General features: G+C 60.0%; 1 protein-coding gene across 1 annotated transcript in view; it reads left to right on the top strand.

Moving 5' to 3' along the window:
• The window catches only part of EPHA10 (EPH receptor A10), a 42,384-nt gene extending 27,482 nt beyond the window's left edge, over positions 1 to 14,902 (top strand). The window contains exons 7-17 of the mRNA XM_062193268.1: positions 2,288 to 2,459; positions 6,388 to 6,496; positions 10,869 to 10,930; positions 11,028 to 11,153; positions 12,040 to 12,225; positions 12,628 to 12,689; positions 12,890 to 13,093; positions 13,335 to 13,484; positions 13,725 to 13,918; positions 14,464 to 14,619; positions 14,788 to 14,902. Of these exons, the coding sequence (XP_062049252.1) occupies positions 2,288 to 2,459; positions 6,388 to 6,496; positions 10,869 to 10,930; positions 11,028 to 11,153; positions 12,040 to 12,225; positions 12,628 to 12,689; positions 12,890 to 13,093; positions 13,335 to 13,484; positions 13,725 to 13,918; positions 14,464 to 14,619; positions 14,788 to 14,902 (1,536 nt within the window). The remainder of the gene's footprint in view (positions 1 to 2,287; positions 2,460 to 6,387; positions 6,497 to 10,868; positions 10,931 to 11,027; positions 11,154 to 12,039; positions 12,226 to 12,627; positions 12,690 to 12,889; positions 13,094 to 13,334; positions 13,485 to 13,724; positions 13,919 to 14,463; positions 14,620 to 14,787) is intronic.
• Positions 14,903 to 15,136: the final 234 nt, after the last annotated feature.

Below are 15,136 nucleotides of genomic sequence, written 5' to 3'. Positions count from 1 at the left end.
AGGGTGCAGGGGAAGAGTAGCCAGGATGGGGCCCTGGGGGACCCTCTTGTTTAGGCAGCAGCAAAAAAGGGACACTGGGAAAGAGCTAGGCATGCAGCAGGTGCTTGGAAAGGACTCTCTGACTGATGTCGGGATGAGAGCATGGGCAAGAGTACAAGACTGGGCTGGCTGTGTGGCCCCAGCCCCTTCAGGAGTGTGTGTTTACTGGGTGTTTGGCCTATTGGTTAAGATGCCCTGGCCCTGTATCCGGTGCCTGGGTTCAGTACCTGGCTCTGCTCCTTACTCCAGCTTCCTGCAGATGCAAATCCCAGAAGGCAGCAGCGATGCTCTTGTCACGCAGGTGTGGGGAGCGTCCCACGCAGGAGGCCCACCTGCCTGGACAGCCACGGGAGGGACTCTAAATTCACTAAGTCTGTAGCAGGCTAACTTGTTTTTTATCTGAAAGTTAGAGTTGCAGAGAGACAGGGGGAGAGAGAGAAATAGAGAGAGATATCTTCCATTTGCTGGTTCATCCCCCAGATGGCTTCAACAGCTGGGACTGTGGCAGGCTGAAGCCAAGAGCTTCTTCCAGGTCTCCTAGGTGGGTAGCAGGGGCCCAAGCACTTGGGCCATCTTCCTCTGCTTTTCCCAGGCTGTTAGCCAGGAGCTGGATTGGAAGGGGAGCAGCTGGGACTTGAACCATTGCCCTTATGGGATTAGCAGGCTAAGTGTTAAGTCGATAATTTTGTATGGCTTGCAAATGATGTTATAAATATCCAAATGGCCCTTGGCAGAAAAAATGCTCCCCACCCCAGCTTAGTGACTGGGCTTCTGCCACCCACAGGGAGACCTGTACTGAGTTCCCACCTCCCAGCTTCAGCCTCGGCCAGTTGCAGGTATTTGGGGGTATGAATCAGCAAAGAAGAGTCTCTCTCTCTCTGTTGCTGTCTATCCACCTCTCAAATAAATTAAAAGAATTTAAAAAGCTTTATTTATTTGAAAGGTAGAGTGACAGAGGGAATGGGAGATACAGAAAAAGATCTTCCTCCTCTGGTTCACTCCCCCCCATGGCTGCAACCAGCAAAGCTGGGCCAGGGCAAGTCCAGGAGCCAGGAGCTCCATCCTGATCTCCCACATGGGTGGCAGGGACCCAAGTATTTGGGTCACCATCTGCTCCTCCCAGATGCATTAGTAGGAAGCTGAACTGGAAGCGGAGCATCCGGGACTCAAGTGGCTCTTCGATATGGGATTATAGTGTTCTAAACAGTGACTTAACGCTCTGCACACATGCCGGTCCCAAGGGGAAAACATTTTTTTTTTTAAAGAGGATAATGCAACAGGAGCTATATTTGAAGGGCTTCTGGAACTCCCATGAAGCCCACCAACCGGAAGTATGACTGGTCACTAGGCCTGGACAGATGTCACACAATGCTTCTCATCTCAACTTCTCTCTGCACACCGGCCAGGGCTACTCTGCAGAGCGGCTTGCCCAAAGCACCTGGCAGCTGCTGAGGCTGGCAGCCTTGCTCCTTCCTCCTCCCCACCCTAGCCTACCCCCTCTTACAGGTCCTGTGGCCAGTGCTTTTCTTGTTTCAATACTGACGTGGGTGGAAGGGACAGTCTGACCCACCCAGCCCCGATTTCTGAATTCCGCATCTATAGGGCTTAGGCCATAGGATGCCTGAAGTAGGGGGAGGGGTGCCCTTCTGGGAACTGGGCATGTGGCAGGGGCTCTGATAAGGTCGGGGGGCGGGGCAGAGATGAAATTGTGGGAGGAGCATCTCCAGTGCAGAGGTGCTGGGGCCAAGCTGGGGCAGCTTGACCGTGAGCACTGGGCAGGACCCAAAAGGCTTCAGGTACCACCTTGACCCTTCTTTGGCCTCACCTATTAAAAAGGAGAGATAAATACTGACTCCGCCCAAGACCTAGGGTGGCAGCTGCTTATCCGGGAGTGGTTTTTGTATCAGTGAAACAAAGCAAAACAAACAGTTGTGTCTCAAGGGGAAGGAAAGTCCTAGTGAGCTCTCGAGGGCAAGGCCCATTTTCTAGCATCCTAGCATCTGCTCCATGCTACACAGAGGTGGGCTGTCCTGCACACGCAGCTAGAGGTAGGACCACATGGTGGGGAGAGAGATGGGGTCCTGTGGGAGAAATCTGGGGATTGCCCCAGGATGATTGGGGTCAGGGCCCCCACCCAAGCCCATGCCCAGCTAAGGGTATTTCTGCTGCCTGCCTGCTCCTTCTCTCCCACCATCCTCCTGGGGTTGGGTCTGGCCTGGCTGGGACCTCACTTCTCTTCCCTCTCCAGGGTCAGAATGAGCAGGCTTACTCCACGGTGAAGACAGGGGCGCCCGCGGTCACCGTCACCAACCTGAAGCCGGCTACCCGCTACGTTTTTCAGATCCGGGCGGCTTCCCCGGGGCCCTCCTGGGAGGCCCAGAGCTTCAACCCCAGCATTGAAGTGCAGACCCCTGGGGAAGGTGAGTGGCGTGTGCAAAGGGCCAGGGGCCTGGGGGGGGGGGGGATGAGTAGAGGGAGAGAATTACGTGTGCGATGAGGGGAGCCTGCAGCACACCTGCAGCGCAGCCCATGGCAGGAGCGCGTGTGGAATCCCCCAGCCCTTGCTCGCTCACTCACAGGAATTGCCCCAGATCCCTGTGCTGCGGGAGCTGGCAGGTGCAGGCTCAAGGTCAGCTGTAACCCCCATCTCAGCCAAAGTCTCCCCCCCACCCCGGGGACCCGTCCCGGAACCTCTGCCACTTTGTCGGGAGGACATCACAGTCCCCTCTTGCGGTGACCTCCCATTCCCCTCCTCCCTCCCATTCTGCTTCTCCCTCTGCTGTGGGAGAGGCTCAGACTGGGACAGGGTGCCTTCCCCCACCAGGCCTCAGGGTTTGGAGCAACACAAGATCCTGCGGCTCTGGATGGGTGCATTGTAGGGTGTGGGAATTGTGTCTCTGTAAAGCTGCCATAAAAACAAAACAAAGTACAAGTTGAACATTAGCGATCTGGGTCCTAAAACATCTCCAGCCTCTTCAGGGCTCCGTGTGGCTCCCCCCCCCCCGTGCGCCCCCCCTCCTTTGGACGCCTGCAGAGCTCTCTCCTTTGCTGCTCTGCCTGCTGCTGACCCAGCCCTCAGGATCTCACCTCTATCTGCCCTGAGCAGCTCATGAAAGTGTTTTCCCCACCAAAGGCAGCTCCCCCCTAAGAGGCATTCTGGCACCAGCTGTCAAGATAATACTTCTTCCCAACCTGCTACACGACTCTAATCCAAGATAGGAAGAGTTCTGAGCCCAAGGGGAGGTCGAGATAAAATGTTGAGGGAGTTTGAGTTCTGGGAAGGAAGACAGCACTTCTTGCTCCAGTGCCTGTCTGTGCCAGACCTGGGCCAGGTGCTGGGGAGAGGAGATTAGAGCTCTGTCTCGAAGGCCAGGGAAATTGTGAAGAAGTGGAGGTGGGCAGGGAAGGCATTTGGGGTGGAGGAAGCTGGCTGCACAAAGGCTCATGGGGTTGGCGGGGTGAGTGTGGAGGGCGCAGGACCTGGGGCTGTGAGCTGAGCTGGGCCGAGAGGGTTCTTGTTCATCCAGTCCTTCGCTGTCAGGGACTGCTCTGTCCCCGGCGTCCCAGTGGGGTGTTGCCCTGGCTGAGGGGTGGGTAATGGTTCGCCTAACCCGAAGGACACTTTTTTCAGTGCATTGTGACCCCCAAATCAGAATTTTTAAGAAAGATTTGTTAATTTATTTACATGAAAGACAGAGCGACAATGAGGGGGAGAGAGAGAGAGATCGAGCGATCTTCCATCTGCTGTTTCACTTCCCAAATGCCTGCAACACCTAGGGCTGGGCCAGGCCAACACCAGAAGACAGGAACTCTACCCTGGCCTCCTAATGGGTAACAGTGCCTAAGCACTTGGGCGATTCTCAGGCACATTAGCAAGAAGCTGGATTGGAAGCAGGGTAACTGGGATGTGAACTGGCGCTCCGATATGGGATGCCCCATTGTCTTTTAAAATAATTTATCTATGTATGTATTTATTCTCATTTTCTTGGAAAAGCAGAGAGAGAGAGAGACAGATACCTTCCATCTGCTGGTTTACTCCCCAAATGCCCACAACAGCCAGGGCTGGACTAGGCCAAAACCAGGAGCTAAGAACTCAATCCATATCTCCCACCTGGGTGGCAGGAAGCTGAGTGAGCCGTCCCCTGCTGGCCCCCAGGGTGGGTATTAACAGAGAGCTGGGATCAGCAGAGAGGAGGCTCACCCTGGCACTCAGTATGAGATGCAGGCATCCCAAGCAGGATCTTATGCACCTGCCGAATGCCCGCCTTCCCCACTCGCATCGGAAAGCGCGCTCCACCACTGTGTTCATCATCTCTCGCCGTGTAACAAACTACCCCAACACTTAGCAGTGAAAACAACCAGTGTGCGTTATCTCGTGGTTTCTGTGGGTCAGGAACGTGGGCCCCACGTGCTGGGTGTGTTGGCTCATGGTCTCTTCCCAGGCTGCAGTCGAGGGGGCCGGAGGCAGCTCAGGGCTTGACTGGGAGAGAACCCTCCCTCCTCCCTACCCAGGCTCTGGCTGGCTGCTGCAGGTGCCCTGTTGTTCCTTGCCCTGTGGGCCTGCTCCACACAGCAGCTGGATTCTTGCAGGCTGGGAGCTAGTGAGAGAGCCAGAGGGCACCTGTGGCAGAAGCCACACTCTCCTGTAACCTGATCTTGGAAATGGCATCCCGTCACTTTTGCCATATTTGAATTGTGAGAAGTGAGTGAACCCACCAGATCCAGCCCGTGTGGCTGGGGAATGAGTAGCAGGGAGTGGGGGGCCCAGGCGCCTTTGTCTCTTTCTCTATCTCCGTCCACACAGAAGCCCCATTTCCAATAGTGCTGACAGCTCCGCTCCCCTTCTACCCCTGGCCAGACCCTGGGCCCTGTTCACCCCCTCACCCCTCACCCCTGCAACCCTGGGCTCTGAAGTCCCCTCTTGGGCCCTAGCTTTGTTGACTTTTAACCTTCTTCTTCTGTCTCTGTCACTGGCTCTGCTTCCTCCCTCTCCGATTCTTGGGCTGCTTGGCCCCACATCCTCTCTACCTAGCCACAGGTTATTCTGCCAGGAAAACTCCCAGCTCTGCTACCCTCATCCGCTGCACCGGCCCCGCTGGTCCCCAGACTGGGGCCGTCACCCTCCTGTCCCACGCATGCTGAGACTGCCTGCACAGGTGCAATTTTCCGATCTCAGTTCGGTCTTGGGGCGGCTCTGTTTGTCCCCATCCAAAGCTTCACCTGTCTCAGGCACCGTGCCCCACCCGCACTCCCAGCTCAGCACACGCCTTCATTCCTTTTCTCCTCTTGCAGGAGCTCTGTCTGCAGCCCCTGGCTCCCTGGAACCTCAGGATGAGGTTCACCCTGAGTCTGGCACTCCCAGCGCTCCAGGTTTCCTCTCCCCCAGTTCCTGGCATCCTCCCGCCCTCCAGCTTCACCCCACGCCACTCTCTGCCTGCAGGCAGTCTGTTCTGCAGCCACATGGGCTGACCTGCCATTTTCCCTCCCAGCAGGTGCATCTGAGCCGCCTCAGAAGCCTTTTCAACCTGCAGGCGCAGTGTGGATGACGGGGCTTCCAGGAAGCCTTCTCGCTGGTTTGGGAAGCAATTGTCGTGCTCCGGCCCAGCCTCGGCTTATTTGTTGCTGTTCTATAGCCTGGATTTTTTGTTTTTCTTCCCCAGCTTCCTGCTCTAGGCACTCCTTCAGGACAAGGACTCCTGTCCATTCACACGGTGCTCCCAGGGATGGATGGACCAATGGATGGGCTGAGGGCGTGGGCTCTGGGGCCCTCTCTTGGGGAGATGGTTCAGAGCAGAGACTTGGGAGTCAGGTAGAGGCGTTTGGAGTCAGATTCCAGTCTTAGGGGCTCACCACTTATTAGCTATGTGACCTTGGGCAAATCACATAACTCTTTCCAGTCTCTGCCTGAAAATGGAGACAACCGCAAGCCACATTCTCCTGGACTGTGGTGATGATGAAGCACGTAGCACGATGTCTTGAGAGGATTAAATGTGCATGTAACGGTAGCTCCTGTTACTGCAGACCCCCCCACCCCCACCCCCGAGCCCCTGTCAATCTCCACTTACCCATTGGAAAGGCAGCAGGGAGGCCCGGCCCTGCCTGCCTGTACCCCTGCTGCTCCCTCGGAACTGGGCTGCCTGGGAAGTGCCCTGTCCTGGGAGCAGAGGAAGCGCTTGGACTCCCAGTGCCACTGTGGTCAGTGGGGCTGCTGCTGCTGGGGGCAGCGATGGGTGCAGAGAAGCTGAGGGAATCCTGCTACGGGGTGAGGATAGAGGTCTGTTCTGGGGCTTGCCCACGAGTCAGGTCCTCTGCCTTCCTCAACCTCATGGTTTCTCCCCCCACCCCCAGTTGCCTCAGGGCCCAGGGACCAGAGCCCAGCAGTTGTTGTCACCGTGGTGACCATCTCAGCCCTCCTTGTCCTGGGCTCCGTGATGAGCGTGCTGGCCGTTTGGAGGAGGTAGGTGTCTGGCTGGTCCCAGCCTGGGTTTGGGGCCTGGGTGGGGGGAGTCCTATTCCTGTGCACATTAACGTGCTCCCAGGCACCTGTGTCTGCACCTGCTCTGTACACTGCTCCAAGGATCTGGGCACAGAGGGTCCCGGCCCCTCCCCCTCTGCTCCTGCAGCAGCCAGCCCTGCAGCTGGCTCAGCCGCTCTGGGATAAAAGGGATTTAGCTCCTTAACTCATTAAATGTCAGAAGGCATCACCGGGGGTGGGATGGAGCTCCGGCTGCTCTGGTGCGATTAGGATTCTCCAGAGCACGGAGGCCCCCCCAGCCCCTGCCCTCAGGGGATCTTGAGGCCCTTAAACACAGGCAAAGGGAAGAAAGGCAGACTGCGTGTGTGTGCATGTGTGCATGTGTGTGTGTTGGGCAGGGAGGGAGATTCATAAACCAGAACCCCCAGCCCCACCCCCACCCCAGCAGAAAGCGGCTTGTAGGAGAAAAGGCAGAGAGGGGATGTTGCGTGGTGCTTGCGTCTGGGTGAATATGGGCGAGAGAAGGTTCCAGTTCTTTCACATGCAGCAGAGGCCCCGTGGCATCTCTCTCTCCTCCCGTGCAGAGGCAGCCAAGGGCAGCAGGCCGGGGCTGGGCTCAGCAGACTGGGGAGGGTGGAAGGCTGCCTGAGCTGGGCTGGAGTGCGGAAGCGGAGGGGAGAAATGGCTGGGTGGGGACCCCCAGCCCAGCACGGCCTGCCTCCTAGAGTGACTGTGGGCTGGAGGCAGCACGAGCTTGGATCTGGCCTTGGCTCGTTGCTGGGCCTCCACCGGGGCTTTGAAAGTGACTGAGGAGGAGAGGACACGGTCCCGCCAGTCTGGGAGCCAGCTCTGCCTGGGCCAGGGGAGTCAGGATGGCGGGACCGGGGGAGGGAGAGGAAAAGGGGACGGCCGGATGCTGCAGTGTCTTGTCTTGGCTTTGAACTGTGGGAGGCAGAAGGAGGAAAGGAGGAGAAGCGAGCAGGGAGCATTTCCTCGGGGCAGAGGCTCTGCAGGACAGGGCACGGGAGCAGGCAGAGTGAGCTGGCGGTGGGTTCCGACTTGCTCACTGCTGAGCTGCACCCTGTCCCCACTCCATGTATCTGCGCCATGGTTCCCTCACCTCCCACTCCCTCCCCCGTCTGTCCTGGTGCGCTTGCTGCTCACTAGGTCCCATGGAAGCATCTGCTTCTCTCTCTCTCTCTCTCTCTTTAAAAATGATTTTATTTACTTATTTGGAAACAGAAAAGAGCGAGAGAATGACAGACACCTTCCATCCACATGTTCACTCCCTAAATGCTCACAGCAGCTGGGGCTGGGCCAGGCTAAAGCCAGCAGCCAGGAACTCCATCCAGATCTCGCATATGGGAGGCAAAGACTTAACTGCTTAGGCCCCTATCTGCTGCCTTTCCAGGTGCATTAGCAGGGAGTGGGACAGGAAGTGTAGCACCTAGGACATGAACCAGCACTCCAATATGGGACGCCAGTGTTACAAGCAGTGGCTCAGTACCCCGTGCCACGATGCCCGGCCCTGACTTTCTCTTAACCACGCACCTTCTGTCGCTCCTCCATCCGCTCAGCCTTACCCCTTCATCTGTACCCGTCTCTCCGGGAGGCTCCCCTCACCCACAGAAGTCCTGACACCTCCTGGGTAATTTCAGTGGCCACTGGACAGTCGGTCCCAGCCCTTGCCTCTTGGTTCTCTGCCTCCCGTATTCGCAAGGACTTCTCTCCTGTCCTGCCTCCCTTCTGGGCTGCCCCACCCCCACAACTGTCACCCAGCTGTGCTCACTGTCCTCTGGCAGGAACAGCTTTCGCACCTCATCTTCTCACCATCAGTCCACAAGCAAACCTGCCCGCCTTGCACCCATCTTCTTCCTCCTTGTCTCAGAGGGGTGCCCTCCCCTAGCCTGGACAGTCCCTTTACCTAGGACTGAGCCTCACCCCTTCTTGCTGCCTTAGGAACCCATTACTACTCATAAGGTCGCCTTCTCTGGCACAGGATCGCTCACAGGAAGCTCTTTGCTGCAATGGTGCTGTCCTGCAGGCCGTCTTTACCCCGATTTTATTAGAGAAAGCTGAACCGCCAAGTCCCTCTGCTGTTGAGTGGAGGGTCTCGGACGCAAGGCGCTGCAGGAAGACTGCGCAGGACACAGCGGCCTCTGCCCTTCCCACCACTGTCTAGATGGGAGCGTGTCTCTGTGTTTGCAAACTGCCCCTGCAGCCCTCCTGCAGCCGCCAGCCCTCTCCTGTCCCACCCCAGCCCTCTCCTCTCCACTTTCTCCTCCCTGTTCTGGGGACATGGCTAGCCCCGGTTCCCCTTCTGCTTCGTTGTCTCCCCTGTGGCTGCCTTCTCTTCCACCCGACTTCTCAAGGCAGAGTCGTCTTCCCAGTGCCTCTTCCCCTCCTCCTCCCCCTGGGCATGCTCTGTCCTCAGAGCATCCTCTCTTCCAGGCTCCAGATACACCCACATCCCCATGCACACCCACACCACACAGCCACGCCCCCATGCACACCCACACCACACACACTCCCCATGCACACCCACACATCCCCCCACACCACACACAGCCACACCCCGATGCACTCACACCACACACACTCCCCATGCACACCCCACACACCCATGCACACCCACACATTCCCCCACACTACACAGCCACACCCACATGCACACCCAACCACACAGCCACACCCCTATGCACACCTACACCACACACACTCCCCATACCCACACATCCCCCACACCACATACTGCCACACCCACATGCACACCCACACTACACAGCCACACCCACATGCATACCCCACACACAGCCATATTTCCATGCACATCCACACATCCCCCCACACTCCCTATGCACACACCCATGCACACCCACACCACACACACTCCCCATGCACACCTACACTTCACAGCCACACCCCACAGTCACACACCCCATGCACACTCTCCACACAGCCATACCCCCATGCACATCCACATATCCCCCCCACACATACACACCCCGCATCCAGCCACATCCCCCGTGCACACCCACACCACACACAAATCCCCCATGCACACTCACACCACACATGGCCACACCCACCTACACCTCCCTATACAGCCATACATGCCCACCCCCCACAGCCACACCCACACCTGTACCCCAGACACACTCCCAGACATGCACAGCCCATACCATCCAACTCCCTGCTCATTGACTCTCCCTGCTTGTCCTCACGTCTGACCATGAACTTGTCTCCCCGACACCCCATGAACTCTGCTGGGCAGAGTTCTCCAGCAGTCTCCAAGCGCTGTGGGGCCCTGTCTCTCACAGCTGCCTGGGCCCTGCGGGTGATCTCCCCATCACCTGAGCCACCGCCTCCTGTCAGGGCACAGGAGCCTCAGCTGGGCAGCTGGTGGATCTTCAGATCTGAAATGCAAATCAAGCCACGCCCTCCTCTGCTTCCAGAATAGAAACCAAAGGGGCCCCAAAGGCCAGCCTGTGTCTCTGTTGCCCACGGCGGCCTCTGTGTCAGGAATCTGCCCTTGATGGCCGGCGCCGTCAGTCAAGTGTCCGGGAGCCCGGGCTCCTCCCCCCTGCTCGGACCCAGGGGGCTCGCAGTGAGCCAGGGTCTGCCTGCTTTCTTCACGCCCTGCCACCTGCTGCAGGCTGGTGGGGGGCCGCTTGGCGCTGAAAGTCAGGGGTGTGGACCCTGGAGCTTTGTCGTCAGCGTGCCTGCAAGCAAGACCAGGAGGAATGTGGGGAGGGGGCCCGTTTGGTCTGTGGGGTCTGGGACACGGGGTCGCACCGGCCCTGGTGAGGAGGTTGCCAAGCTGCAGGACCAGAAGACCCCTCCCTGGGAGGAAAGGCTCTTTTTCTTTTCTTTTCTTTTTCTTTTTTTTCTTTTTCTTTTTTTTTTTTTTTTTTTGACAGGCAGAGTGGACAGTGAGAGAGAGACAGAAAGAAAGGTCTTCCTTTTTGCTGTTGGTTCACCCTCCAATGGCCGCCGCGGTAGGCGCGCTGCGGCCGGCGCACCGCGCTGATCCGAAGACAGGAGCCAGGTGCTTATCCTGGTCTCCCATGGGGTGCAGGGCCCAAGGACTTGGGCCATCCTCCACTGCACTCCCTGGCCACAGCAGAGAGCTGGCCTGGAAGAGGGGCAGCCGGGACAGAACCGGCGCCCCGACCGGGACTAGAACCCGGTGTGCCGGCGCCGCAAGGCGGAGGATTAGCCTAGTGAGCCGCGGCGCCGGCCAAGAAAGGCTCTTTTTCTGACAAGCCCTCGACCCCCTTCCCTCCCCGGCTGGTGAACCGGGAGAGTGGGGAAGGGGCAGCGCTGAACGTGCCTCCGGCCCTGTTCCCCGCAGGCCCTGCAGCTCCGGCAAAGGCGGCGCCGACGCCCACGACGAGGAGGAGCTGTACTTCCACTGTGAGTTGTGGGCGCCGGGCCCCCGGTCTCGCCTTTGCCCACCCCGGCGGGCCAAAGGTCCCTTTCCTCAGGCCCATCTCTCTCCTTGCGCTCCCAGTCAAAGTCCCAACACGTCGCACGTTCCTGGATCCCCAGAGCTGCGGGGACCCGCTGCAGGCGGTGCATCTGTTCGCCAAGGAGCTGGATGCGAAAAGCGTCACGCTGGAGCGGAGCCTCGGAGCAGGCAAGCTCGCAGCCGCAAGTGGGTCCCGGCCCCGCCCCCGGAGGCCCCGCCCCGGAGGCCCCGCCCCCTCAGAAAAGCCCCGCCTGTGTCGCCCCGCCTGCTCTCAAAACTTGGCATCCACTCCCTGGCCTACCACTGGAGGCTCAGACCTCCGCCCAGAAACCCCCTTACCGCCCCCAGATGTTAGGGAAGGGGGTGTCAGAGGGGGCTGTGGTTTTGTCTTGCGCCCCTCTCCTGGTCCCCAAGGTGGCTCCGACACCTCTCTCCCCAAGACCATTTCAGGCCGGCCTCCGGCAGCTTGGTCCCAGACCGCCCTGGAGCAGTGGGGAGGGGCCTTTGCAAGCTGGGGTCTCATCCTGGTGCGTGACCAGGGGTGTGCCGCTCTTGCGCCAGCCTGTTTCTTGTCTGTAACAGGGGCTTGACTGGCTCAGACGTGGCCGATGTGGGAGGTGGGGGAGGCGGCTCCCAGCCTCAGCGGGGGCCTGGCTCCTAGGACAGCCTCTGCTCGTCTTTCTCCCTGGGCACAAGCCCTCAGCAGACGTCCCCAGACTCACTGGACGGATGCTGGGCAGGATGGGAGTCGTGGTCACTCCCGGGGGCCAATGGCCTTTGATGTGCTGGCGCACACGATGACGTCCTCGCGTTGAGGCTTGGAAACCCTCTGAGAGACAGACGGAGAAGAATCCTCACTTTTCAGAAGAGAGAGAGAATGGGCCCAATAGGGAGCCTGAGGCCATGCTGCTGGGCCTCACTGTATCGGGATTCGAACTCAGGAACTCAGTCCAGGCCAGAAACGGCCATGACCCACTGAGTGCCTTTCCCTGGGCTCAGCCCGCCCATTGGGTGGTGGCCTCCAGCGGGGCTCTGAGGTGCTGTCTCCCCACAGGGCGGTTTGGGGAGCTGTGCTGTGGCTGCCTGCAGCTGCCGGGCCGCCAGGCGCTGCCCGTGGCCGTGCACACGCTGAGGGAAGGCAGCTCGGACTCGCAGCGGCTCAGCTTCCTGGCGGAGGCCCTCACGCTGGGCCAGTTCGACCACAGCCACATCGTGCGGCTGGAGGGCGTTGTCACCCGGGGTAGGCCCAGTCCCGGGGGTGGGGTGGGAGGTGGGGTGCCGTGGGAAGGGGCCTTGCCAGGGCTGAGCTTGCTCTGGGCAACTCAGGGCAGCTCCTCCTCTGGAACGACCACTGTGACCCCGAGTGACCCTTCTGACGTGTAGTGACACTTTGCCTTGGGTCAACCACTTTGACCTTGGGTGTAGCTCCTGCTCTTTGCCTCTATCCCCTACAGAGGCCTCTGGTTCTGTGCCGTGGCCCAGGGGGGGGCCACTGGGCTGGGCAGGGGGGTGGCAAGGTTGGGGAGCATGGCTTTGGTTCTGGCTCTCTTGGCCGAGTTGGGGGCCCCTGTAGTGGGGAATGTGTGTGCCTCAGGGTGGGGTGGGCGACTTAGCGTGTGTGTGTCCCCATCCCCACGCACAGGAAGTCCCTTGATGATTGTCACCGAGTACATGAGCCACGGGGCCCTGGATGACTTCCTCAGGGTGAGTGGCCTGGGTCCTGGGGGTCCTGTTGGCCGCCTTTTTCTTGTCCCCAATGTGTCTCTTGGGAGGGGCTTGCAATTGGTGTCATGCCCGCTGCCAGCCTGGCCTGGTTGGCACAGGACAAACTGAAGCCCAGAGTGGCTTCCCTGGGGTCACAGTCCCACGGACACAGCCCGGGCCTCGGTCTCCCCTCTCTGCAGCAACACGAGGGGCAGCTGGTGGCAGGGCAGCTGATGGGGTTGCTGCCAGGCCTGGCGTCAGCCATGAAGTATCTGTCGGAGATGGGCTACGTTCACCGGGGCCTGGCGGCCCGCCGCGTGCTGGTCAGCCCCGGCCTCCTGTGTAAGATCTCCGGCTTCGGGCGGGGTCCCCGGGACCGAGCGGAGGCTGTGTACACCACCATGGTGAGGGCACCCTCCCTGCCAAGTCCGGCTGTCCCCATGAAGCTCCCTGGAGTCCCCACCTCCCCCCACCCTTCCCTGCTGTCAGGGTTGCCCCCCAACCCCACACAGCTGGTCCCCAATCCTTGCCAGAGTGGATGCCGCCCAGAGGTTGGCTGTGTGCCCTCCCAGGGCTGGGAGTGGGGGTGCTGGGAGGATGGGGGTGCCTCACTTCCTCTCTGCCTTGCTCTCCTGCCCTGCGCAGAGTGGCCGGAGCCCAGCGCTGTGGGCCGCCCCAGAGACGCTCCAGTTTGGCCACTTCAGCTCTGCCAGTGACGTGTGGAGCTTCGGTGTCGTCATGTGGGAGGTGATGGCCTTTGGGGAGCGACCCTACTGGGACATGTCTGGCCAAGACGTGAGTGCCCTATGGCTCCTGTCCTTGCCTTCTGGTCCCCTTACCCTCCGACCTTGGGCCCCAGCTCACTGCCCTCTGCCTATGGACCCTCGACCTCCTATTCCACGCCGTCTCTTCTCTTTTTATTTCTGGTCCTCCCTGGCCACACTCAATATCCTCTCCACCATGGAGTGTGTGTGTGTGTGTGTGTGTGTGTTGGGGAGACTGAAGCTTCCGGTCCGCTCCCTGCCCGCGGCCCAGGTGATCAAGGCTGTGGAGGATGGCTTCCGGCTGCCACCCCCCAGGAACTGCCCCTCTGCACTGCACCAACTCATGCTTGACTGCTGGCAGAAGGACCCCGGCGAGCGGCCCAGGTTCTCCCAGATCCACAGCCTCCTGAGCAGGATGGGGCAGGACCCTGAACCCCCGAAGGGTGCCGCAGCCCCCTGTGCCAGGTACCTCCCCTTCTCTCCCCAGCCCGGAGTACAGCTGCCCCACTGGCCCCCCTCAGCCACCCAGGTGGCCCTGCCTCAGCGCATCCCCCCCTCCCACGTGCCGCAGTCACTTCCTGTCCTGGACCCTGCCCCTGATCCCAGCATCGTGAATGCTGCCTGGGTGAACACACGTGGCAGGGGTCCTAACGCTTCAGTTCCCAGCACTTTAGCCCTAACACTTGGTTGGAACTTTAGTTCCCATAAAGAAAAGAGGCGACATGAGTATTCCTTGCTGCAACTCTGGGTCACCCCTCAGCCTGTCCCTGGTTTTTCCACCCTCCGACTATTCCCGGTACCCCTGTGCCTTCCACTGGTTCAGCTTCCCAACCGCCCGGTTATCCTGTAGCCTCACCCTTCCTGGGAATGCATGGCCCCCACAGGACCCAATCAATCCTTGCTCCATTCGCTTCCCTGCCCTTTCTCAGCTGGCCTCCCCTCTAGGGAGCAGCAAGGTATGGACCACCAGACCCTAGCCATGGACTGACCACAGCTCCTCGCACCTCCAGGCCTCCCACCCCCTTGGCCGACCGTGCCTTCTCCACCTTCCCCTCCTTCGGCTCCGTGGGTGCGTGGCTGGAGGCCCTGGACCTGTGCCGTTACAAGGACAGCTTCACTGCCGCTGGCTATGGGAGCCTGGAGGCCGTGGCCGAGATGACTGCCCAGTGAGTCTAAGGAACCAGGGTCAAGGCTGGGGCTTGGGGGAGTCCAGGGGCTCTGCCTCTGCTGCCTGTCCTGGGTCTGGGTCCAGAGAAGGGGAGGGAGAGCAGAGGGCCGTGTGGGAGGAGCAGGGGTGGGGCGAGCCGGCTGGGCCTGAGCAGCCCTTGTTCCAGGGACCTGACGAGCCTGGGCATCTCTTCGGCCGAACATCGAGAGGCCCTCCTCAGCGGGATCAGCACCCTGCGGGCCCGAGTCCTGCAGCTGCAGGGCCAGGGGGTGCAGGTGTGAGGGGCCCCTGTGGGAGTGCAGACCCCAGCCCTGCCCCAGGGCCCTGGCGCTGCACTCTGCCTGGGTGGGAGTGAGCGCTCCCCCTCCTCTTGGGCCCAGAGCTGATTTGGAGCCACAGCATCCCCGCATTTCACTGGCTGCTCCTCTCATTTCCACTCTGGACATCTTGGCTGACTTGGTGCCCCTGGCAAAGAGGTTCAGGTCCCCAGGGAGGACCTGGGAGCTGACAGCAGA

This window comes from Lepus europaeus, chromosome 5, assembly GCF_033115175.1.
Source record: "Lepus europaeus isolate LE1 chromosome 5, mLepTim1.pri, whole genome shotgun sequence".
Lineage (NCBI taxonomy): Eukaryota > Metazoa > Chordata > Mammalia > Lagomorpha > Leporidae > Lepus > Lepus europaeus.
This window is presented reverse-complemented; position numbering and strand designations above follow the sequence as displayed.